The sequence below is a fragment of the Eleutherodactylus coqui genome, chromosome 4 (genome assembly GCF_035609145.1).
Source record: "Eleutherodactylus coqui strain aEleCoq1 chromosome 4, aEleCoq1.hap1, whole genome shotgun sequence".
Classification (NCBI taxonomy): domain Eukaryota; kingdom Metazoa; phylum Chordata; class Amphibia; order Anura; family Eleutherodactylidae; genus Eleutherodactylus; species Eleutherodactylus coqui.
Window position 1 is genome coordinate 268440125 of NC_089840.1, and position 24462 is coordinate 268464586.

The 24462-nt window shown below is 44.7% G+C and overlaps 1 protein-coding gene across 2 annotated transcripts in view; it reads right to left on the minus strand.

Moving 5' to 3' along the window:
* The window catches only part of LOC136626339 (ovostatin-like), a 206366-nt gene that overhangs the window by 51656 nt on the left and 130248 nt on the right, over nucleotides 1–24462 (minus strand). Inside the window, exons 1-4 of one of the 2 annotated variants that reach the window (XM_066601314.1) lie at nucleotides 9478–9585; nucleotides 5706–5889; nucleotides 4473–4629; nucleotides 1661–1713 (exon numbers count right to left, since the gene is read on the minus strand). In XM_066601314.1, the coding sequence (XP_066457411.1) occupies nucleotides 1661–1713; nucleotides 4473–4629; nucleotides 5706–5889; nucleotides 9478–9548 (465 nt within the window). In that variant the 5' untranslated portion in view covers nucleotides 9549–9585. Of the gene's footprint in view, nucleotides 1–1660; nucleotides 1714–4472; nucleotides 4630–5705; nucleotides 5890–9477; nucleotides 9586–24462 lie in introns of those variants that run through there. The other variant, XM_066601316.1, reaches the window with a different exon arrangement.

A 24462-nucleotide genomic window follows, 5' to 3' on the forward strand; every position in this document is an offset into this window, starting at 1 on the left:
TCAGACTTTTATCGTCTATCCTATGGATTGGTGTTATAAGTCAATTTTAGGAATCACACCCAACAGGCTGCATTCAGACATCCATTATATGCCTGCAAATACTGAAAACAACAATAGTATTGATCTCCTGGTCTTATACACCATACATGCAGGCTTTACTATTGCAGTTTTCCATTGCATTAAAGTCAATTGGGGGCTCAAAAGACTACAACAACAGCAAAATAAAAAAATACTATTGTTGATTATTGCTCAATGTAAGTGAGAATTCGAAATTTCTCAATGACTCATAACATCTCAATAATTGTACACATTTATATCCTTGGGCTCTCCACTCAAGGAGAGGACTCTGAGGTCCACCCTCAATCTATGTGGAAATTGCACATCCACTATGACTTACATCATCACTGTATACACAGGACACATGAGTAATCCCACAAGAAATAGCCCCTAGTGGTAAGCAGTTGAATCCAAAGTCACCTACAAATGGAGTTGTCTTCTGCTGTCCGTGATTGTGTCAGACTCTGTTCCTACTGAAGAAGCGTCTGGTGCTACAGTGGTCCATTCTCTTGCAACCACATTACAGAGTTGTGAATACAGACTATACACTGAATGGCTCACTTTATTAGAGACACCCATGTTGGCTTCCTTTGTCCTTCAGAACTACAGCAATTTATCATGGCATAGATTCCACTATAAAATCATTCTACAGGAATATCAGCCCCTGCAGACAGGAAGCTTCTTGCAAAGAATTAGATGGAGGATCTGACATGTTCTGAACAGCCCATTGTTAAAACAACCCAGAGATGCTCTATAGGATTAACTATCTGGACCAATCCATGACTATTTGACCCTTCTGGAATGGTGGTATTGTCCTACTGAACATGTCCTTTTGCCATGAAGGGGTGAACTTGGTCGGCCACAATACTTAGGTAAACCCTACTGTTCAAACATTCATCTGGTGGTATCAAGACCCAGGGTTTGCCAAGAAAACATATCCCTAGCTATTACTTCACCTCCACCAGCATGAACTGTTAACACCTAACAGGAAGGGTCCATCGATTCATGCTGCTTGTGCCAAATTCTGACCTTCCATCAGCACGGTGCAACAAAAATGCTTTGGACACATTTGTTGGAGAACTTGTGGTGTTTTCGACTGCAGTTGTCTTGACTGCGGACCACCTGTTCATCAGAACAATTCCTGATGCCCTCCTCTGACCTTTTTGATGACAAGTTGTTTCTATCCACAGGATCCCCTTTCACTGGATGTTTTCCTCAATCACACCATTCTCTGTATATTCTCCACGGTGTTACATGAGTAAAACCCATACGTTTGGCAGTGACATCCCGGCTCCGGCTAGTCTAGCACCGATGACCTCTCCGCGACTAGTCTAGCACCGATGACCCGGCCTCGTTGGAAGTATCTCAGATCACTGGATTTTGCATCTGATGTCAATTTACACTGAAACTGATCTACGGAAAACTTGTCATATGATTTTATGTTGCACTCCGGGGTCACGGGGAGAATTTTAAAAAAGAGAAGCGCCAATCATGAGGCAGCAGAAGGTGTTTCTAGTAAAGTGGTCATTCAGGGTATTTTTTAGATTATTTTTGTTTTAATAAATCACCCAGGATCCAGAAAACCTCATAACAGGAGACTCACCGTTGTATCAATGGGAAGCAGCTCTGCATTTAGTGAGACGAGATTAAAGAGCACTGAGGAGAAAATTTAGAACTCAGGATTAGTACTACTTATTTTCCTAGTAAATAAAGGAACATAAAGACCTCACAGAAAGTTGGCAACACAACAGAGATGCAGCAAAGTTTAACCCTATGCTTAATGCTTCAAAAAAAGATTTTTTGTCGCATTATTTTTGCCATTCCAAAAGCTTTCCAATGGCTTTTGTTGTGTTAAGATAACGTGTTGCAGCAAGTTACCACAATTAAGTTAGACTTTGCTACATCTGTACAATAACCCTTTAAAGACTGTCCCTTTTTTGTTTTTTACATCCTCCCGGCAATTGGAGCCTACTTTGACCCCACTTAATGAAGGCCTGGGAATGAACGGGAGCCGTGCCTGCAATAACATGCTTGGCCACTGCACAACGTATGAAGTTGTCTGCTTCCTGCTCCGTATACCGAAACAGCAGATCAGTTGGGTTACTGGGCTCCAAGAAAGACAAAAAGTCTTCCATAAGTATGGTCAAACTGGGCTCCAATTGCTGGGCCAGAATTTTAGATGGTGGATTCCTGCTGATCAGTTATTAATAATCCTATCTTGAGGATACGTCATCAATCTTTCAGAGCTGGACAACCCCTTTAACAATGAGTAATCTCCCCTTATAGGGTTTGTACCAAGATGGACTTTTATCACCTATCCACAGGATAGATGCTAAAAGTCTAATTGGTGAGAGTTTTATCACTGAGACCCCCACCAATGCTGGGGGGGTCTTATGTCTTCCTTTTCTCATACTGCACCCACCCACTCTGATGCGGAGATTAAATGGAGCAATGGTCACACATAAGCAGTACCGTTCCATTCATTTCAGTGGGACTGATGGAATTAGCTGACGATAAGCACTCAGCTATTTCCAGCAGTCCAATGGAAGATGAATGAAGCAGCACCGTGCATGTGTGGCCACAACCCATTTAATCTCCACCTCACTTTTAGGGGTGCAGTGATCCTGCAGTGAGGAGGAGGAGGAGGAGGAGACATGGAACTCTCGTTCATGAGATAGGTGTGGGTCTCAGTGGTGAGAACCCCACTGATCCTGAAAACTGGGGCCCCGTGCCTCCTTTTTTCGTCACTGCAGGCTTGCTGTAGCCTCCTGCAGTGAGGATGAGATTGACTGGAGAGGTTGCACATGCACGGTGCTACTTCATTCATCTTCAATGGGACTGACCAAAATGCGTAAGTACAAGTGCTCAGTTATTTCTGGCAGTTCCACTAAAAATTAATGGAACTGCACTGCGCATGCTCGACCGCCGTCCATTCCAACTCCTCCTCACTGTAGGGAGTGCACTGATCTGGTAGAGAGGAGGAGAGGAGGACATGGAACTCCTGTTCTCAGGATCGGTGGGGATCTCAGTAGTAGGACCCCACTGATCAGACTTTTATCATTTATCCTGTGCATAAGTGATAAAAGTCAATCTTGGTACAACCCTTTAGCACCTGGAAACACAGTAAATTAATCTTAAGAGAATTGTCCCATGATGACAACCCCTTGCTATATACCCCATTAATGGACCTCAATGTGATGTTCTGTTGGGTGGAACTCCCTAAAGCCAATGGAAAAGTAACTGCCATTCTGGAGGACTTAGCATATTGATGTATAGCAAGGTCACCCCATCACTTCAGTGGAAGCCATGCGGCTAACCCAGGCATCAGGTCGTTCCCTAGAAGGCACTTTCAATGAAGACTATCATATCACCACAGAACTTAGTCATCTGGTAGATCTTTGATAACGAAATACTATTTCTATGAAGTACATTTAAGTTCTAAGGTCTCCTAATTTTTCTCTCAGGGCAAAGAACAGATAGAAACATGGGACACATTTTAGAAGACATCTGAATTCTTCAGGGATGAGTGGGGCAGATGGCAATATCGTCCACTGCTAAGAAGCCACGTGACAGCGGCTGGAGTTAGAAGTGTTTGCAATGCTGTAAGTGTTGACGTTCACTTTACAAAAACAGCGTTCTTCACTTGCGTGGATTGACGCCTATCGAAATTCATCGCCGGATGAGTGAGACATACAGGATCATGGACATGCAAAATGTGCATTTGTGGTTTCAGAGAAGGCGGAATGTCATGTGAGAACAAACCAAAGGAGCCTCGGCCACACACCAGTCAGTAAGACAACAGGATTGCATGAGTGGTCAAGTGGTTATGGAGGACCATCAATTGACTGTGGAAGAAATTTCCTTGGGATCTGTGCATACGATCCTACGTGAAGACCTGAAGATGTGTAAAGTTTCCTTAGTTTGGTTTCGAGAATGTCGACTGACGATCACAAGTCTACACGTGTAGCAATGTGTCCAGCAATCTTGACACGTGATGATTTCATGAATGGTACCTTCTTTCCATCAATTGTTACAATGGATGGGACATGGATGAAGGACAATCTCCATGGTTGTACGTTTTCCAGTCTTCTCGCTCTTGCATCAGCAATTTTCCAGTGGGCATACAGACTCCTACCGAAGCATTCATAACAGCCATGCCATCATGGAATCAACATTGTGAAAAATGTGTATGTTGAAAGGGCATGTTTCAACATGTGTATGTGTATGTTTCTGGCGTAAGTAGTTTTTTTTAGAAACAAATTAGGAGACCTGAGAACTTCAACCCAACATTTTGTACATTGTCATGCACCTTGTGTTGCTACATTGTTTTTAGCACCCTACAAGAGGACCAGGAACCAAATGTCCGGATTCCTGGATCTCATATAGTTGCTGCATTTGAAGCAGAAGTCCAATACCTTTTTGTCCCGGTTTGTAGATCGGCTTATCCATTTGGACCAGATAGATGTTTTTGAGCACAATGATGACCACAGAATACCTCTGTAATATCTTCACACCTTCTCCAGAGATAGAAAGCCATACATAGACAGGATAATCAGCTTGCACCACAGGGACCTAAGAGATTCAAAGAGAACGTTTGGTCTAGAAACAAAAACGGACTTATAATCTACACATAAATTTACAGTTTCGGTTATACAGGATTAGAAAAAAAATCACTGGTTTCTTCCACTTCCACTGATGACAGGTTATTTTTGGTATTGCAGCTTTGCTCTATAAGAGTATATGAGACTGAGGTGCAATAGCACGCACGACCTGCAGACAAGTTGTGGCGCTGTTTGCAGAAGACAGTAGCTGTTTTGGGTCTTTTTTCAATTCTGTAAAACAACTTCAAACATAGGAAAGGACCACGAAATATTGTAATTAACTAGCAAAAATAATAAAAGTGACATTCTAAGTGACATCAATAAACTTTGGCCCAGTTGGCTAGATGGTGATGTAATCCAGTAAGTTGTTAAGATGTTGTCTATTTGTAAACTACTAATGGCCTATCATCAGGATAGATCATCAATAATAGATTGGCAAGACTCTGCCACCTGGGATTCTGGCTCCTCAGCTGTTTCTGGGCTGCTGCACTAAGCTGATTTATGAAGGAAGCAGACAGCTCCATTCTCGCTGCAGTGGCCAGGCTTGGTATTGCAGCAAAGTTCCCATTTCTTTCAATGCCTGCAATGCCAAGCCTGGCCACTGTAGTGGGAACGCAGCTGTCTGCTTCCTGCAGAAATCAGCTCAGTGCACAGATGCAACAGCCCTGTAAACAGGTGATCAGCAGAGTCCCTGAGGATAAACCATCAATAGTTTACATCTGGAAACAAAAAAAAAATTAAAATCGCTGCATGTCCTATTATGGTCCATATTGTAGAAGAGAGTAGGACATGCAATGTCCACTGCCCCCTGCCACTTGGACAGCACATGGATGGTATGATGCAAGTTGTGCCCAATGCCAATCTTGGGCACCACTCGCATCTGCCCATCTGAATGGGCCCAAGATGTGAGAAGATTTTTAATTAACTTTATTTTCAGTTTCTTCATTTTTTTTATTGAAGATGCGTCACAGCAATAAAACATGTCATTATAGAGGTGGATGTAGCCTATAACTACTCTCTCCCAGTACTCTGGTACAGGACACTTACCTGGAAGTCACTACAATTGCTGTATTCTGGAGGGGGGACATTTCCAGCAAATATGGTGGTGTTCCTCGCAGCGTACTCAAGTACCACATTGATATTTAAGGCTTTCTCATAGTCTTGAAAAGTGAAACATGCTTTTTCAATCACTCCGCTGTTCAGTACTGCAGGAATGGTCAATGCATACCCGCTATAGGGACACAAAGGGAACCATTATCAATACTCCTAACAATGTATCTCTTAATACTCCTAACAATGCTCCTGCCTATACTCCTACTAATGTTCCTACCTATGCCTTTATGCCAATACTCCTAATAATGCCCCTAGTAATACACCTACCAATGCTATTACCAATACTTCTACTAGTTATCCTACCAGTACTCCTACCTATATGCCTACAATGCCGTTACTAATGTTCCTACCAATAATCCTACTAATAGTCCTGTTAATACTCATACAAATGCTTCTAATAACCGTACCCATAGTCCTACCAATGTTATTATCAACACTCCTACTAATGTTCTGACCAATACTCCTACCCATACTTCTATCAGTACTATTACCAATATTCCTTCTAATGCTTCTACCAATGTTCCAACCAATTCTCCTACCAACACTCTTGATAATACTTCTATTAATACTCCTACCAGGAATCCTACCATTGTGATTACAAATACTCTTATTAATTCTGCTATTACTACTCCTACCAGTACTATTACTTCTACTAATGCTCCCACCAATGCTACACTCCTACTAATGTACTCCTGCCAATACTCTTACTAATATTTTTTGTGATATTTCTACCAACACTCCTACCAATGTTCTTACCAATACTCCTATCAATGCTCTTAACCATACTCCTACTAATACTCCTAGTAAAATTCCGACCAATGCTTCTGCCAAAGTTCCAATCAAAGCTATTATGAATACTTCTACCAATGCTCCTAGTAGTCCCCCTACAAATACTATTTCCACTTTCCCTACCAATTCTATTACCAATACTCCAACTAATTGTCCTACCAATACTCCAACCAATGCCCATTCAAATACTCTTAGTAATGCCCCTACCAATACTAAGATACCAATACTCTTAATTAATGCTCCAACCAATATTCCTATTGACACACCTACCATATTCCTCTAATATTCCAACCTATCCTGATGCCAATGCAATAATACCAATATCCATATTTATTCTCCTATTAATACCCCTACCGATGCTCCTACCTACATTCCTACTAATGCTTCTACCCATACTCCAAGTTGTACTGCCTGTTGTACTCCAAGCTGTAGTATTACCAATATTCCTATTAATGTTCCTAATTATACTCCTACCAATTCTATTTCCAATACTCCTACTGATGCATCTACCAATATACCTAATTATACTCCTACCAATACTATTACCCATACACCTACCAATACTCCTGCCTATACTATTGCCAATACTCCTACTAATATTACCAGTAATATTCCTATTGATGCATTCACCAATACACCTAATTATTTTCCTACTAGTACTATTACCAATACTCCTACTAATGCTCCTACCATCAGAGACATGACATTCACTGGAATATATAGATCTAGCCTTGCTATACATATCATATCATGATGCTAGACTACGGTGATTATGCAGTGCACTCACATTATTTGTGCAACGTGCTGGCCATTCAGAATGAATAGCAACAGCCCATCTACTCAAATAGCGTAGAGGTGGCAGCACTCGCACCCCATTTGCATGGTGCAAATAAAACCATGATGGGTGAGCCCTTATTTTGTATTGAGAATCTGTGTCTAGATTCCCTCTCCACGGGTCCTACAAACAAGAATGTGGGAGATTAATCCAAGGATCATAGCTAAAAAAGATAGATTAAAAAACAGCACTTCAAAGATATATATCCCATTGCAAGGATGGATGGATGAGTAGATAGACAGATATGAGATGGATAGATAAATAAGATATGAGAAATGTAGAGATATTATATAGACAAATATCTATCTAATATCCCATATCTATCTAATATATTAATCTTTCTATCTCATATCTATATAAAATCTCTATCTATCTCATATTTATCTATGTATCTGATAGGTAGATATGAGATAGATCGATAGAGATGAGAAAAAAAGATAGATATATTAGATAGATAGAGATATTAGATAGATATGAGAAATATAGAGATATTATATAGACAGATAATCTATCTGTCTATTTATCTCATATCTACATATCTGATACATAAATAGATATGTAATAGAGATTATTAGATAGATAGATACGAGATGCATAAATGAAATAGATTGATAGAAAATAGATAGATATGATGTAAGATAGAGATGAGATAGATAGATATGTAAATATGAGATAGATAGATAGATAGATAGATAGATAGATAGATATGAGATGGATAGATAGATAGATATGAGATAGATAGATAGATAGATAGATAGATAGATAGATAGATAGATAGATAGATAGATATGATGTAAGATAGAGATGAGATAGATATGTAAATATGAGATAGATCAATAGATAGATAGATAGATAGATAGATAGATAGATAGATAGATAGATAGATAGATAGATATGGGATAGATAGATAGATAGATAGATAGATAGATAGATAGATAGATATGAGATAGATAGATAGATATGAAATAGATAGATAGATAGATAGATAGATAGATAGATAGATAGATACGAGACATCAATGAAATAGATAGAAAATAGATAGATATGATGTAAGATAGAGATGAGATAAATAGATATATAAATATGAGATAGATAGATATGATATAAGATAGATAGATAGATAATGGATGGATAGATAGATATGACATAGATAGATGATAGATAGATATATAGATATGTGATAGATAGATAGATAGATAGATAGATAGATATGGGATAGATAGATAGATAGATAGATAGATAGATAGATAGATAGATATGAGATATATAGATAGATAGATAGATAGATAGATAGATAGATATGAGTTAGATAGATGATAGATAGATAGATAGATATGAGATAGATAGATATGTGATAGATAGATAGATAGATAGATAGATAGATAGATAGATAGATATGAGATAGATAGATATGAGATAGATAGATAGATAGATATGAGATAGATAGATAGATAGATATGAAATAGATAGATAGATAGATAGATAGATAGATACGAGACATCAATGAAATAGATAGAAAATAGATAGATATGATGTAAGATAGAGATGAGATAAATAGATATATAAATATGAGATAGATAGATATGATATAAGATAGATAGATAGATAATGGATGGATAGATAGATATGACATAGATAGATGATAGATAGATATATAGATATGTGATAGATAGATAGATAGATAGATAGATAGATAGATATGGGATATATAGATAGATAGATAGATAGATAGATAGATAGATAGATAGATAGATAGATAGATAGATAGATAGATAGATAGATATGAGATATATAGATAGATAGATAGATAGATAGATAGATAGATAGATAGATATGAGTTAGATAGATGATAGATAGATAGATAGATAGATAGATAGATAGATAGATAGATAGATATGAGATAGATAGATATGTGATAGATAGATAGATAGATAGATAGATAGATATGAGATAGATAGATATGAGATAGATAGATAGATAGATAGATATGAGATAGATAGATAGGATAGATAGATAGAAACATATGATATAAGATAGATCGCCTCCTTGCTCTTTATAAGGACCCTTGTCCCAATAACTTACGGTTTGGATGTGTCCGCAGAGTGGAGGAGGCACAGGAGGAGTACAGGCAGGAGAAAGCCTTTCAGAGTCATGCTGGCTCTCTGACTGGTCTTGTGACACAATAATTCTACATTATATACAGCTGTCCTAGATGGGTCACTCCTGCTCTCTTTCATCCTATTGGCGGTGATATAATTGCTGAGTGTCACACCCAAACTGCCACGAAATATGAAAAAGCAAAACTACTGCATTTTTGTTCCCGTAAAAAACCTGAAGCAAACTGACAGCATGCAGTTTTTATTGAAAAAACATTGAAATCAATGGGTAAAAAACTGATTAATTTATTTCATTTTTACGTCAGTTTCCCTCCTCCAAAAACTGAGCAGAGAGACAGAAACCTCTGATCTGAGCCCTAACACTGGCCTGAAAGCAGCTTAACTGGTTACATTATTAGAGCAAAGGGATAGAGGCTCGAGTACCCTGTTGTACCGCATCTAGCTTGGATATAAGATGTGATACAGGCAGGCATGGAGGCTCTAGTACCCTGTTGTACCGCATCTAGCTTGGATATAAGATGTGATATGGGCGGGCATGGAGGCTCTAGTACCCTGTTGTACCACCTCTAGCTTGGATACAAGATGTGATACAGACAGGCATTTAGGCTCTAGTACCCTGTTGTACCGCCTCTAGCTTGGATACAAGATGTGATACATATGGGCATAAAGGTTCTAGTACCCTGTTGTACTATAGCCTTTAGCTTGGATACAAGATGTGATACGGGCGGGCATGGAGGCTCTAGTACCCTGTTGTACCGACCCTAGCTTGAATACATGTGATACAGGTAGGCATTTAGGCTCTAGTACCCTGTTGTGCCACCTCTAGCTTGGATACAAGATGTGATACATATGGGCATAAAGGTTCTAGTACCCTGTTGTACTATAGCCTCCAGCTTGGATACAAGATGTAATACGAGTGGGCATGGAGGCTCTAGTACCCTGTTGTACCGCCTCTAGCTTGGATACAAGATGTGATACAGGCAGGCATGGAGGCTCTAGTACCCAGTTGTACCGCCTCCAGCTTGGATAAAAGATGTGATACGGACAGGCATGGATACTGCAGTACCCTGTTGTAGTGCCTCTAGCTTAGATACAAGATGTGATACTGGTGGGCATGGAGGCTCTAGATCCCTGTTGTACCACCTGTAGTGTGGATACAAAATGTGATAAGGGTGGGCCTAGAGGCTCTAGTACCCTGTTGTACCGCCTCTGGTTTGAATACAATATGTGATACAGGCAGGCATGGAGCCTCTACTACCCTATTGTACCCCCTCTAGATTGGATACCAGATGTGATATGTGCAGGCATGGAGGCTCTAGTACCCTGTTGTACCGCCTCTGGTTTGAATACAATATGTGATACAGGCGGGCATGGAGGCTCTACTACCCTATTTTACAGCCTCTTGCTTGGATACAAGATGTGATACAGATGGGCATGGAGGCTCTTGTACCCTGTTGTTTCAACTCAAGCTTGAATACAAGATGTGATACAGGTGGACATGGGGGCTCTAGTACCCTGTTGTACTGCCTCTAGCTTGGATACAAGATGTGATATGTGCACTCATGGAGACTCTAGTACCCTGCTGTACCGCCTCTAGCAAGGATACAAGATGTGATAAATGGTGGGCATAGAGGGTCTAGTACCCTGCTGTACCATCCCATACATGTTCTATTGGTGATAAATCTTGTGACCAGGTTTCAGGAAAATACTGAATGTATGATTATTTACATTTTATTTTAATTCCTTCAGTCGGGGATATTCTGAGTACGTAATTACTTCAGACATGACTTTTGAGCCATCATTATTCTGAACAGTGAGCCAAGTAAACAGGTTTTTGTCTAAGCGACACAAGCTATGTAGATGATCACTTCAAACAGGAATGTGCTGGTACCTTTTCTGTTTAGAAGACTTTGGAGTGCTGACACGTGATCACCTGCTGGAATGCGGACATATGGTCACCTGCAGGGGCATAACTATAGGGGATGCGGTTGCTTCCAGGCCCAGGAGCTTTAGGGGGCCCATAAGGCCCATCTTCTCAATATAGTAAGCCTAGTAGTGTGAATAAAGCATTATAGCTGGGGGCCACAGTTATAGATTTTGCATTGGGGCACAGAAGCTTCAAGTTACACCTCTGGTCACCTGTATTAGAATGATATAAAAGATCCTATTTTCTCCAGTCGAATTGGAAGTTTTGGAAGCTTTGGAGATAGAATGAGGACGTGTCATATCTTTCAAACCCATAAAAGTGAGGGGAACCTTTGGTGACGGGATGAGAAGGTGTCATGCTGCGTCTCTCCATAGGCTGTATCCCTCCAACTGAGCCAGAAGAAGTGTTTCTTACAAGTGCCCAAATGCTGCTGAACTGTCACCGGGGTGAACTTCATCAGACCTTCTGCAGGGCACTAACCGCCAACTGATGATAAGTCAAGGGAGGACTAAACCCAAAAGCTTCTCCCAGAAGACATTAGGCAACACATGGTGTACACAGGGCAAATCAAATGATGGAAAGGAGCTCTAGAGTCAGCCATGGATACCTGCACTTCTCACCCATTAACATTAAGAATGAAGGAGATAAAATGACTAACACCATTATAAAGGGCGGGGATAGATTCCTCCTTAGGGTCTGTTCTTTGGCTAACCAGGAAAAGTAGTAAGGGCAAAATAATCCCCCCTACTTCCATGCATCAGAGACCTTGCAGATTTGGGGTCTAACGGAGGTGAAAAGAATGAAGACCTCTACAGAAAAAGAGACATTTGTATTCAAAGTATAACAGTTTTTGATTTTTTTTGGAAAACACATTGTGGCATTGCTGTATACCATAAGTTGTGCAAACCAGAAAAGATTCTAAATAATCAAGTGTGGATTGTCAGGAAAATAATTCATTTAGTCAGGAATATACTGACTATATTGTTATTTGTATTCCACAGTGGTTTCAGGTAATTTTTAGTTTATTATTAGAGATGAGCGAGCACCAAAATGCTCGGGTGCTCGTTACTGGAGACGAACTTTTCGCGATGCTCGAGGGTTCGTTTCGAATAACGAACCCCATTGAAGTCAATGGGCGACCCGAGCATTTTTGTATATCGCCGATGCTCGCTAAGGTTTTAATTTGTGAAAATCTGGGCAATTCAAGAAAGTGATGGGAACGACACAGCAACGGATAGGGCAGGCGAGGGGCTACATGTTGGGCTGCATCTCAAGTTCCCAGGTCCCACTATTAAGCCACAATAGCGGCAAGAGTGGGCCCCCCCCCCTCCCAACAACTTTTACTTCTGAAAAGCCCTCATTAGCAATGCATACCTTAGCTAAGCACCACACTACCTACAACAAAGCACAATCACTGCCTGCATGACACTCTGCTGCCACTTCTCCTGTGCTACTTGCTGCCCAACCCCCCCCCACGACCCAGTGTCCACAGCGCACACCAAACTGTCCCTACCCAGCCTTCAGCTGCCCTCATGCCATGCCACCCTCATGTCTATTTATAAGTGCGTCTGCCAGAGGAAAAGCAGGCACACACTGCAGAGGGTTGGCACGGCTAGGCAGCGACCCTCTTTAAAAGGGGCGTGGTGATAGTCCACAATTCTGTACAGAAGCAATGAGAAATGCAATCCTGTGCCACCTCCATCTGGAGCTGCACACGTGGGCATAGCAATGGGGAACCTATGTGCCACACACTATTCATTCTGTCAAGGTGTCTGCATGCACCAGTCAGACCGTGGTTTTTTATAAAAAGTCACAGGCAGGTACAACTCCGCAATGGGAATTCCGTGTGCACCCACAGCATGGGTGGCTCCCTGGAACCCACCGGCTGTACATTAATATATCCCATTGCATTGCCCATCACAGCTGAGGTAATAATGTCATGTTTAATGCAGATGGTCTTCGGCCCACACTGCATGCCCCAGTCAGACTGGGGTTCTTTAGAAGTGGACACATGCAGTTACAACTCCCTGTGGACCCACAGCATGGGTGGGTGCCAGGAAGCCACCGGCGGTACATTAATATATCCCATTGCATTGCCCATCACAGCTGAGGTAAGAATGTCATGTTTAATGCAGGTGGGCTTCGGCCCACATTGCATGCCTCAGTCAGACTGGGGTTCTTTAGAAGTGGACACATGCATTTACAACTCCCTGTGGACCCACAGCATGGGTGGTTGCCAGGAAGCCACCGGCGGTACATTAATATATCCCATTGCATTGCCCATCACAGCTGAGGTAATAATGTCATGTTTAATGCAGGTGGGCTTCGGCCCACACTGCATGCCCCAGTCAGACCGGGGTTCTTTAGAAGTGGACAGATGCATTTACAACTCCCTGTGGACCCACAGCATGGGTGGCTCCCTGGAACCCACCGGCGGTACATAAATATATCCCATTGCATTGCCCATCACAGCTGAGGTAATAATGTCATGTTTAATGCAGGTGGGCTTCGGCCCACACTGCATGCCCCAGTCAGACCGGGGTTCTTTAGAAGTGGACAGATGCATTTACAACTCCCTGTGGACCCACAGCATGGGTGGCTCCCTGGAACCCACCGGCGGTACATAAATATATCCCATTGCATTGCCCATCACAGCTGAGGTAATAATGTCATGTTTAATGCAGGTGGGCTTCGGCCCACACTGCATGCCCCAGTCAGACCGGGGTTCTTTAGAAGTGGACACATGCAGTTACAACTCCCTGTGGACCCACAGCATGGGTGGCTCCCTGGAACCCACCGGCGGTACATAAATATATCCCATTGCAGTGTCCAACACAGCTGATGTAACGTCAGCTGTAATGCAGGTGGGCAAAAAATTAATTGGATTACACTGTAGGCGAGGGCCCCCAAAAATTGGTGTACCAACAGTACTAATGTATCTGAGAAAAATTGTCCATGCCCAACCAAGAGGGCAGGTGAAACCCATTAATCGCTTTGGTTAATGTGGCTTAATTGGTAAGTAGGCCTGGAGGCAGCCCAGTAAAAATAAAAATTGGTTGAGGTGAAAGTTTCAACGCTTTAATGAGCATTGAAACGTATAAAAATTGTTTACAAAAATTATATGACTGAGCCTCGTGGGCCTAAGAAAAATTGCCCGTTCGGTGTGATTATGTGAGGTTTCAGGAGGAGGAGCAGGAGGAGGAGGAGGAATATATTATTATACACAGATTGATGAATCAAAAAGGTCCCCGGGTGCAGCCTACGTATTGCTTAGGTTTCGCTGCTGTCCGCTGGTGGAGAAGAGAAGTCTGGGGAAATCCAGGCTTTGTTCATCTTGATGAGTGTTAGCCTATCGGCACTGTCGGTGGACAGGCGGGTACGCTTATCTGTGATGATTCCCCCAGCCGCACTAAACACCCTCTCTGACAAGACGCTAGCCGCAGGACAAGCAAGCACCTCCAGGGCATACAGCGCGAGTTCAGGCCACATGTCCAGCTTCGACACCCAGTAGTTGTAGGGGGCAGAGGCGTCATGGAGGACGGTCGTGCGATCGGCTACGTACTCCCTGACCATCCTTTTACAGTGCTCCCGCCGACTCAGCCGTGACTGGGGAGCGGTGACACAGTCTTGCTGGGGGGCCATAAAGCTGTCAAGGGCCTTAAAGAGTGTTGCCCTGCCTGTGCTGTACATGCTGCCTGATCTCCGCGCCTACCCTGCTACCTGGCCCTCGGAACTGTGCCTTCGGCCACTAGCGCTGTCGTATGGGAATTTCACCATCAGTTTGTCTGCCAGGGTCCTGTGGTATAGCAACACTCTTGAACCCCTTTCCTCTTCGGGTATGAGAGTGGAAAGGTTCTCCTTATACCGTGGGTCAAGCAGTGTGTACACCCAGTAATCCGTAGTGGCCAGAATGCGTGTAACGCGAGGGTCACGAGAAAGGCATCCTAACATGAAGTCAGCCATGTGTGCCAGGGTACCTGTACGCAACACATGGCTGTCCTCACTAGGAAGATCACTTTCAGGATCCTCCTCCTCCTCCTCCTCCTCCTCCTCAGGCCATACACGCTGAAAGGATGACAGGCAAGCAGCATGTGTACCCTCAGCAGTGGGCCAAGCTGTCTCTTCCCCCTCCTCCTCATCTTCCTCCTCCTCCTCCTCCTCCTCCTCACCACGCTGAGATATAGACAGGAGGGTGCTCTGACTATCCAGCGACATACTGTCTTCCCCCAGCTCTGTTTCCGAGCGCAAAGCGTCTGCCTTTATGCTTTGCAGGGAACTTCTCAAGAGGCATAGCAGAGGAATGGTGACGCTAATGATTGCAGCATCGCCGCTCACCACCTGGGTAGACTCCTCAAACTTTCCAAGGACCTGGCAGATGTCTGCCAACCAGGCCCACTCTTCTAAAAAGAATTGAGGAGGCTGACTCCCACTGCGCCGCCCATGTTGGAGTTGGTATTCCACTATAGCTCTACGCTGCTCATAGAGCCTGGCCAACATGTGGAGCGTAGAGTTCCACCGTGTGGGCACGTCGCACAGCAGTCGGTGCACTGGCAGATGAAACCGATGTTGCAGGGTGCGCAGGGTGGCAGCATCCGTGTGGGACTTGCGGAAATGTGCGCAGAGCCGGCGCACCTTTCCGAGCAGGTCTGACAAGCGTGGGTAGCTTTTCAGAAAGCGCTGAACCACCAAATTAAAAATGTGGGCCAGGCATGGCACGTGCGTGAGGCTGCCGAGCTGCAGAGCTGCCACCAGTTTACGGCCGTTGTCACACACGACCATGCCCGGTTGGAGGCTCAGCGGCGCAAGCCAGCGGTCGGTCTGCTCTGTCAGACCCTGCAGCAGTTCGTGGGCCGTGTGCCTCTTCTCTCCTAAGCTGAGTAGTTTCAGCACGGCCTGCTGACGCTTGCCCACCGCTGTGCTGCCACGCCGTGCGACACCGACTGCTGGCGACGTGCTGCTGCTGCTGACACATCTTGATTGCGAGACAGGGGTTGCGTAGGAGGAGGAGGAGGAGGGTGGTTTAGTGGAGGAAGCATACACCGCCGCAGATACCAGCACCGAGCTGGGGCCCGCAATTCTGGGGGTGGGTAGGACATGAGCGGTCCCAGGCTCTGACTCTGTCCCAGCCTCCACTAAATTCACCCAATGTGCCGTCAGGGAGATATAGTGGCCCTGCCCGCCTGTGCTTGTCCACGTGTCTGTTGTTAAGTGGACCTTGGCAGTAACCACGTTGGTGAGGGCGCGTACAATGTTGCGGGAGACGTGGTCGTGCAGGGCTGGGACGGCACATCGGGAAAAATAGTGGCGACTGGGAACTGAGTAGCGCGGGGCTGCCGCCACCATCAAACTTTTGAAGGACTCTGTTTCCACAACCCTATACGGCAGCATCTCCAGGCTGATAAATTTGGCTACGTGCACGTTTAACACTTGAGCGTGTGGGTGCGTGGCGGTGTACTTGCGTTTGCGCTCAAACACTTGCGCTAGCGACGGCTGGACTGTGCGGTGCGAGACATTGGTGGATGGGGCCGAGGACAGCAGAGGTGAGGGTGTGGGTGCAGGCCAGGAGACGGTAGTGCCTGTGTCCTCAGAGCGGGGTTGGATCTCAGTGGCAGGTTGGGGCACAGGGGGAGAGGCAGCGGTGCAAACCGGAGGTGGTGAACGGCCTTCGTCCCACCTTGTGGGGTGCTTGGCCATCATATGTCTGCGCATGCTGGTGGTGGTGAGGCTGGTGGTGGTGGCTCCCCGGCTGATCTTGGCACGACAAAGGTTGCACACCACTGTTCGTCGGTCGTCTGCACTCTCAGTGAAAAACTGCCAGACCTTTGAGCACCTCGGCCTCTGCAGGGTGGCATTGCGTGAGGGGGCGCTTTGGGAAACAGTTGGTGGATTATTCGTTCTGGCCCTGCCTCTACCCCTGGACACCACACTGCCTCTTGCAACCTGCCCTGCTGCTGCCCTTGCCTCCCCCTCTGAAGACCTGTCCTCAGCAGGCGTAGCAAACCAGGTGGGGTCAGTCACCTCATTGTCCTGCTGCTCTTCCTCTGAATCCTCTGTGCGCTCCTCCCTCGGACTTACTGCCTTTACTACTACCTCACTGATAGACAACTGTGTCTCATCGTCATCGGCCTCCTCACCCACTGAAAGGTCTTGAGACAGTTGCCGGAAGTCCCCAGCCTCATCCCCCGGACCCCGGGAACTTTCCAATGGTTGGGCATCAGTCACGATAAACTCCTCTGGTGGGAGAGGAACCACTGCTGCCCAATCTGAGCAGGGGCCCGAGAACAGTTCCTGGGAGTCTGCCCGCTACTCAGAATGTCTCATTTTCATGGAGTGAGGAGGCTGGGAGGAAGGAGGAGCAGCAGCCAGAGGATTCTGAGTTGCAGCAGTGGACGGCGCAGAACTGTGGGTGGACGATAGATTGCTGGAAGCACTTTCTGCCATCCACGACAGGACCTGCTCACACTGCTCATTTTCTAATAAAGGTCTACCGCGTGGACCCATTAATTGTGCGATGAATGTGGGGACGCCAGAAACGTGCCTCTCTCCTAATCCCGCAGCAGTCGGCTGCGATACACCTGGATCAGGAGCTCGGCCTGTGCCCACACCCTGACTTGGGCCTCCGCGTCCTCGGCCGTGTCCACGTCCTCTAGGCCTACCCCTACCCCTCAGCATGCTGTATTACCAGTAATGCAGAAACAGTACGCTGTAATTAAATGTGCCGCTTATTGGCCTGTGGTTGGAGGCTGACTTCGCTTACGGAACGCCAGGAAATAATTTGGCGCAAGCCTGCTGTAACACTTAGCTGGCTGCGTATGATTTTGTAGAACTACTACACCCAGCACAGACAGACCCAGAACACTGAGCACAGTGACAGGCAGGCCAAATAGATTTTTTTGACCAATATTTTTTAGAAAAGGCCCACTGCCTATATTCAATCAATAATATGTCTTCTGTCCCTGCCTCCACACTTCTGTCCCTGGAGTATTACTGCAGGGCGCAATGCTCTGCACGGCCGATATACCAAAAAAAAAATGTGCAACACTGCAAAAAGCAGCCTCCACAGTACTGCACACGGTTAGATGTGGCCCTAAGAAGGACCGTTGGAGTTCTTGAAGCCTAAAATACTCCTAACGCTCTCCCTGCCTAAGCACTTCTGTCCCTGGAGTATTACTGCAGGGCGCAATGCTCTGATCGGCCGATATACCAAAAAAAAAAAAAATGTGCCACACTGCAAAAAGCAGCCTCAACAGTACTGCACACGGTTAGATGTGGCCCTAAGAAGGACCGTTGGGGTTCTTGAAGCCTACAATAACTCCTAACACTCTCCCTATAGCAGCTCCAACACGATAGCACTTTCCCTCAGCTATGTCAGAATGCATGTGTGGCGAGCCGCGGGAGGGGCCGATTTTTATACTCGGGTGACACCTGATCTCGCCAGCCACTCACTGCAGGGGGGTGGTATAGGGCTTGAACGTCACAGGGGGAAGTTGTAATGCCTTCCCTGTCTTTCAATTGGCCAGAAAAGCGCGCTAACGTCTCAGAGATGAAAGTGAAAGTAACCCGAACATCGCGTGGTACTCGTTACGAGTAACGAGCATCTCGAACACGCTAATACTCGAACGAGTATCAAGCTCGGACGAGTACGTTCGCTCATCTCTATTTATTATCCCTCACCAAGCTTTTCTGACCCCAGAAGGATGGAAGGCTGAGTCAACCTTGAGCCAGCTACCTGAACCTATGTGGAGATTGAACTTGAAACCTTCAGGTTGTGAGTGAGAGCTTAGGACTGTTTTTCTGCTGCCTTAACACTCTGCACCACAAGAGGCTCTGCAACTATTAGTAGTATCAGTACGTAATTATTTTAGACATGACTTTTGAACCATCTTCTGTCCATGTTTTGGACAATGAGCCAAGTAAACAGGTTTATGTCTAAGCAAAATAAAATCTACATACCAAAAGAGGGCAAGTCAACGTGATGGACTTTTGAAATATATGTAATCTTGGGCAGGAAGTAATGTATGTTTCTGGGAAGAGGTATTTTAAATTTGCATATAGACAAAAAGTCAACATTTCTGGTGATGTTCAGCTGATCTCCACTTCAAACAGGAATGTGCTGGTACCTTTTCTGTTTAGAAGACTTTGGAATGCAGACATAAGGTCACCTGTTAGAATGCGGACATATGGTCATCTGTCACCAATTCAACAACATCAGCAGCAGGTTCTTCTGGTGGCATTCCAGTTAGATTGCCCATCAGGTGTGAGAGTACAGTGGTCAACAACGTTGGATTGTGGTTCCCGGGCCTAAATTCAATGGTGCGGTGTCAGCAATCCTCTGGCCTCTACCCCTCAGATAATCCTCCTCGGTGGGTCCCTAATGTGCTCTCGGCTTCCTTAATAATGGCGCCTGGAAGAGGGCTGGACTGTTCTTCCTTCCAGGATGGCGAAGTTGCATCTGGAACAGCTGGCACATATATGGCTATAGGCAAATCTCTTCTGGATTGCGGATAGCCAGCTGCTGGGCTCACAGCTCCTGCGCAGCCTGGTGAGTATAGCTCCATGTATTGTCTGTATCCGTTGTTTGTCCAGAATTTTTTATTGGGGAGCGGGTTAGGTCACAGTTTGTGTGGAGATTATGGCAATACAGATGGGAATTTAGAGAGAGAAGGATTGCGAGAATTAATAGAAAGCATCAGGAAATTACTTGTGCATTGCGAACATGAGACGGGACTATCCAGAAGCCCAAGTCTGCATTGGTGGCACCTTGCAGTTTTACCGGAGAACCGGCAGATATGGGTCCTTCTTTGTGGAGGGGGCCAAAGTAATCTGGGATGCCGGTAGTGGTTCAAAATAGTAAAAGAAGGAGATAGTATTTGTTTAGATGATAAAGCTAATGTGAAAGTTAGGGAAGAGGGATGATCTAAGAAAGAGGAGGAAGAGAAGTGGAGATGGCATTTGAACCTGCAGATGCTCAGGAACTGGCTGCAGGCATTCGCCATCTCGCATAGTATTATAGGCTAAAAGTCGCCACAACATTGTTTGGCGCTTTTCTGCTATACGGATGCAATTGGAAAGGTTCATTGTTTACATAGGGGGCAAACATGACTCCCCTGTGATGAGCAGTTCAGACAAAGGAAGGCGATCCGCCTAGCTATTCTTTGGCATCATAAAGACATTGGCCTCTGGTTTAGGGTTATGGCACCTACTCATTTTGGGCAGTCCTGTCCTGGAGGAGCCAGTTCAACTGGGACCTCTGGAAACATGAATTCCTCTGGGCAGTTAGGGTAATCCGTGAGTCAAACCTGGCATCTGATCGCATTGCAATGGCACATCCCATAGAACGGTCCATTGTTTTCGGAAAGTAACAGGGGCATCTAATGTTGACCAAAGGGATGACTACTCTGAAGCTTTCTGAGATGCTTCCATGTCTAAATAGATTTCCAGATCAACATAAAGCATCCTTACTGATAGAGGGTTTCAGAGAGGGCTTCCAAATTCCTTCTCTTTCACATCGTGTTCCCTTCTCAAAAAAAAATCTTAAATCAGCTCATCAATATCCCACAGTTGTGACAAATAAATTGGCAAAAGAGGTGAACCTTGGTTGTATGGCCTTTCAGTGTTCCGCTTTTTTTAGGCCTGGTGGTTTCTCCTCTGGGGGTGGTACCCAAGATAAAGCTGAACAAATTTTTGCTCATTTATTACTTGTCACACCCCAAGTGTTTTAAATAGACCTGGATCTATGCTGTGTAGTGTATACATTGTTTGATTTTGCCATTGTTTAGGTTCGGCAGTACCGAAAAGGGGCATTGCTGGCAAAGACGAATGTTGAGGCGGCTTTTTGGCTTCTCCCTATACACTTGGAGACTTTTTGGCTACTCGGGTATTATTGGGATGGATACTTTTTTGTCGACCGGTGTGTGCCAATGAGTTGTTCCATTTCCTGCACTTATTTCGAGACATTTAGCTCATTTTTGGCGTGGGTGGTATGTGACATAGCAGGTGTCAGTTCCCTTATTCACTACTTAGTTAACGTTTTGTGCAATGGCAAGGCTGGTTCACCAATCTGTCTGGTGCTTCTGAAAACCATTGAGAGGGAGGTACAGTGTTTTGGGGTTCCCCTTGCACCAAAAAAGACTGAGGGACCTTTAATGTGTCTCAATTTTATTGGAATAATGCTGGATACTAACAGGAGAGAATTTCAATTGCTAGCTGACAAATTAGTCTTGTTGCATTAAGAAGTCAGCCGGGTTTAGCAACTTAAAAAAAATTCCCCTTAGGGACCCCCCTGTTTTTGTTGGAAAAACCTAACATTGCCTGCAGGAACATGCCTCTGGTGAGGGCTTTCTGCCAGTGATTGACAGGGGGTCAACAGCTGCAGTGATGGCTTCCCATCACTATGTGCAGCTCACAAGGGAACATAGAGATTAATTGATGGTTTGGGAGCGATTTTTGGACCAGTACAATTGTGGATCTAAATGTGATTGTTCCCAGCAAGAGAAAACACTTAATCTTGTAGATATGATACCTTTTAATGGCTAACAAAAATACATGATGTTATAGCGAGCTTGCGAAACTCTTGGGTTCTTCGTCAGGCCAAAATGGAATAGATTCAAAGAAGCATGCATATTTATACACACCTATAATAAACATACTTATGACAAGGCACAGACATGGATGAGATTGGTTACATTATGTATTTTTGTTAGCCATTAAAAGGTATGATATCTACAATATTACGTGGTTTCTCTTGCTGGGAACAATCACATTTTGCTCTATTGGCTAACACTGTACCAAACCTTTGTTTTAATTGTGGATCTTTGATGATGACTGAGGTTATTGATAATTTTGACAACCTTTTTACAGATGCAGTGGGCAGTAGGGGGTTCTGGGATTTTTGTGATGGTGCATCAGAAGGTAACCAGACTTGTGGGTGTTGGATAAATTGATTAGGAACTTGATTGTCTTAGAACTTTTTCCCATACTGGTAGCTGCGTTAATTGTGGGTGACTGTTTGCGCAATAAATAGGTTAGGTTTAATTGTGACATCGTGAGCATTGTGCAGAAATCAAAAACACGAATGCATCTTCCCGATCGGCGAATCTGCCGCTTTGGTGATTGGTGTTAGAATGTTTGCACCTGAACGTGTGGGTGATTGCTATAAATGTACCTGGAGTTAAAAGTTCAATTGTGGTCTCTGTCTTTTATTTTCAGTGGGAGCTTTTCCAATCATTAGTACCATATGCTTTGAGTTGTGGTCTACGAGCGTTGGGACACCTGATCCAGCCATTACTCATGCCGGGTAGGAGGACAACTTATGAGTTAGCTTAGAAATGTTAGGAAGAGTGGGTGACTGATTTATGATCCCTTTTAGATGGCACAATTGTCATCTGCATGAGCGAAGGAGCTGGTGATGTAATCACCAGCTTGTTCGCACTCGTGCAGCCTATTTAGACAGGCAGATTCAACGTTGACTCGTTCAATGAGAATCGTTGACATGTAGAGATGAGCGAACGTACTCGTCCGAGCTTGATACTCGTTTGAGTATTAGCGTGTTCGTGATGCTCGTTACTAGAGGCGAGCACCACGCGATGTTCGAGTTACTTTCACTTTCATCTCTGAGACGTTAGCGCGCTTTTCTGGCCAATAGAAAGACAGGGAAGGCATTACAACTTCCCCCTGCGACGTTCAAGCCCTATACCACCCCCCTGCTGTGACTGGCTGGCGAGATCAGGTGTCACCCGAGTATGTAAATCGGCCCCTCCCGCGGCTCGCCACAGATGCATTCTGACAGAGATCAGGGAAAGTGCTGCTGATGCCGGAGCTGCTATAGGGAGAGTGTTAGGAGTATTTTAGGCTTCAAGAACCCCAACGGTCCTTCTTAGGGCCACATCTGACCGTGTGCAGTACTGTTGAGGCTGCTTTTTGCAGTGTTGCACTTTTTTTTTTTTTTGTATATCGGCCGTGCAGAGCATTGCGTCCAGAGCATTGCGTCCTGCAGTAATTTTACATAGTCCAGCGCCAGTAGTGGTGGTGAGGCAGGGACAGTGAAAGACATATACAGTCTATAAAGGCAGCGGGCTTTTCCAAAAAAATCTGGGGAAAAAAATCTATTTGGGCTGCCTGTGACCGTCCTGACTGTACTGCGTCTCTGCTGGGGGTAGTTGTCCTAATTCATACGCAGCCAGCTAAGTGTTACAGCAGGCTTGCGCAAAATTCTTTCCTGGCTCTGCGTTGCCTCTTACATCACCGCTGTCATCCTGTGCAGAGTGAAACAGTCTGCAGTAATTTTACATAGTCCAGGGCCAGTAGTGGTGGTGAGGCAGGGACAGTGAAAGACATATACAGTCTATATAGGCAGTGGGCTTTTCCAAAAAAAATCTGGGAAACAAAATCTATTTGGGCTGCCTGTGACCGTCCTGACTGTACTGCGTCTCTGCTGGGGGTAGTTGTCCTAATTAGAGATGAGTGAACGTACTCGTCCGAGCTTGATACTCGTTCGAGTATTAGCGTGTTCGAGATGCTCATTACTCGTGACGAGTAGCACGCGATGTTCGAGTTACTTTCACTTTCATCTCTGAGACGTTAGCGCGCTTTTCTGGCCAATAGAAAGACAGGGAAGGCATTCCACCCTACCCTGCAGTAAGTGGCTGGCGAGATCAGGTGTCACCCGGGTATATAAATCGGCCCCTCCCGCGGCCCGCCACGGATGCGTTCTGACAGAGATCAGGGAAAGTGCTGTTGGTGCCGGAGCTGCTATAGGGAGAGTGTTAGGAGTATTTTAGGCTTCAAGAACCCCAACGGTCCTTCTTAGGGCCACATCTAACCGTGTGCAGTAGTGTGGAGGCTGCTTTTTGCAGTGTTGCACATTTTTTTTTTTGTATATCGGCCGTGCAGAGCATTTCGCCCTGCAGTAATTATACATAGTCCAGGGCCAGTAGTGGTGAGGCAGGGACAGAAGACATATTTATTGAATAAAGGCAGTGGGCCTTTCCAAAAACATTTGGGAAAAAAAATCTATTTGGGCTA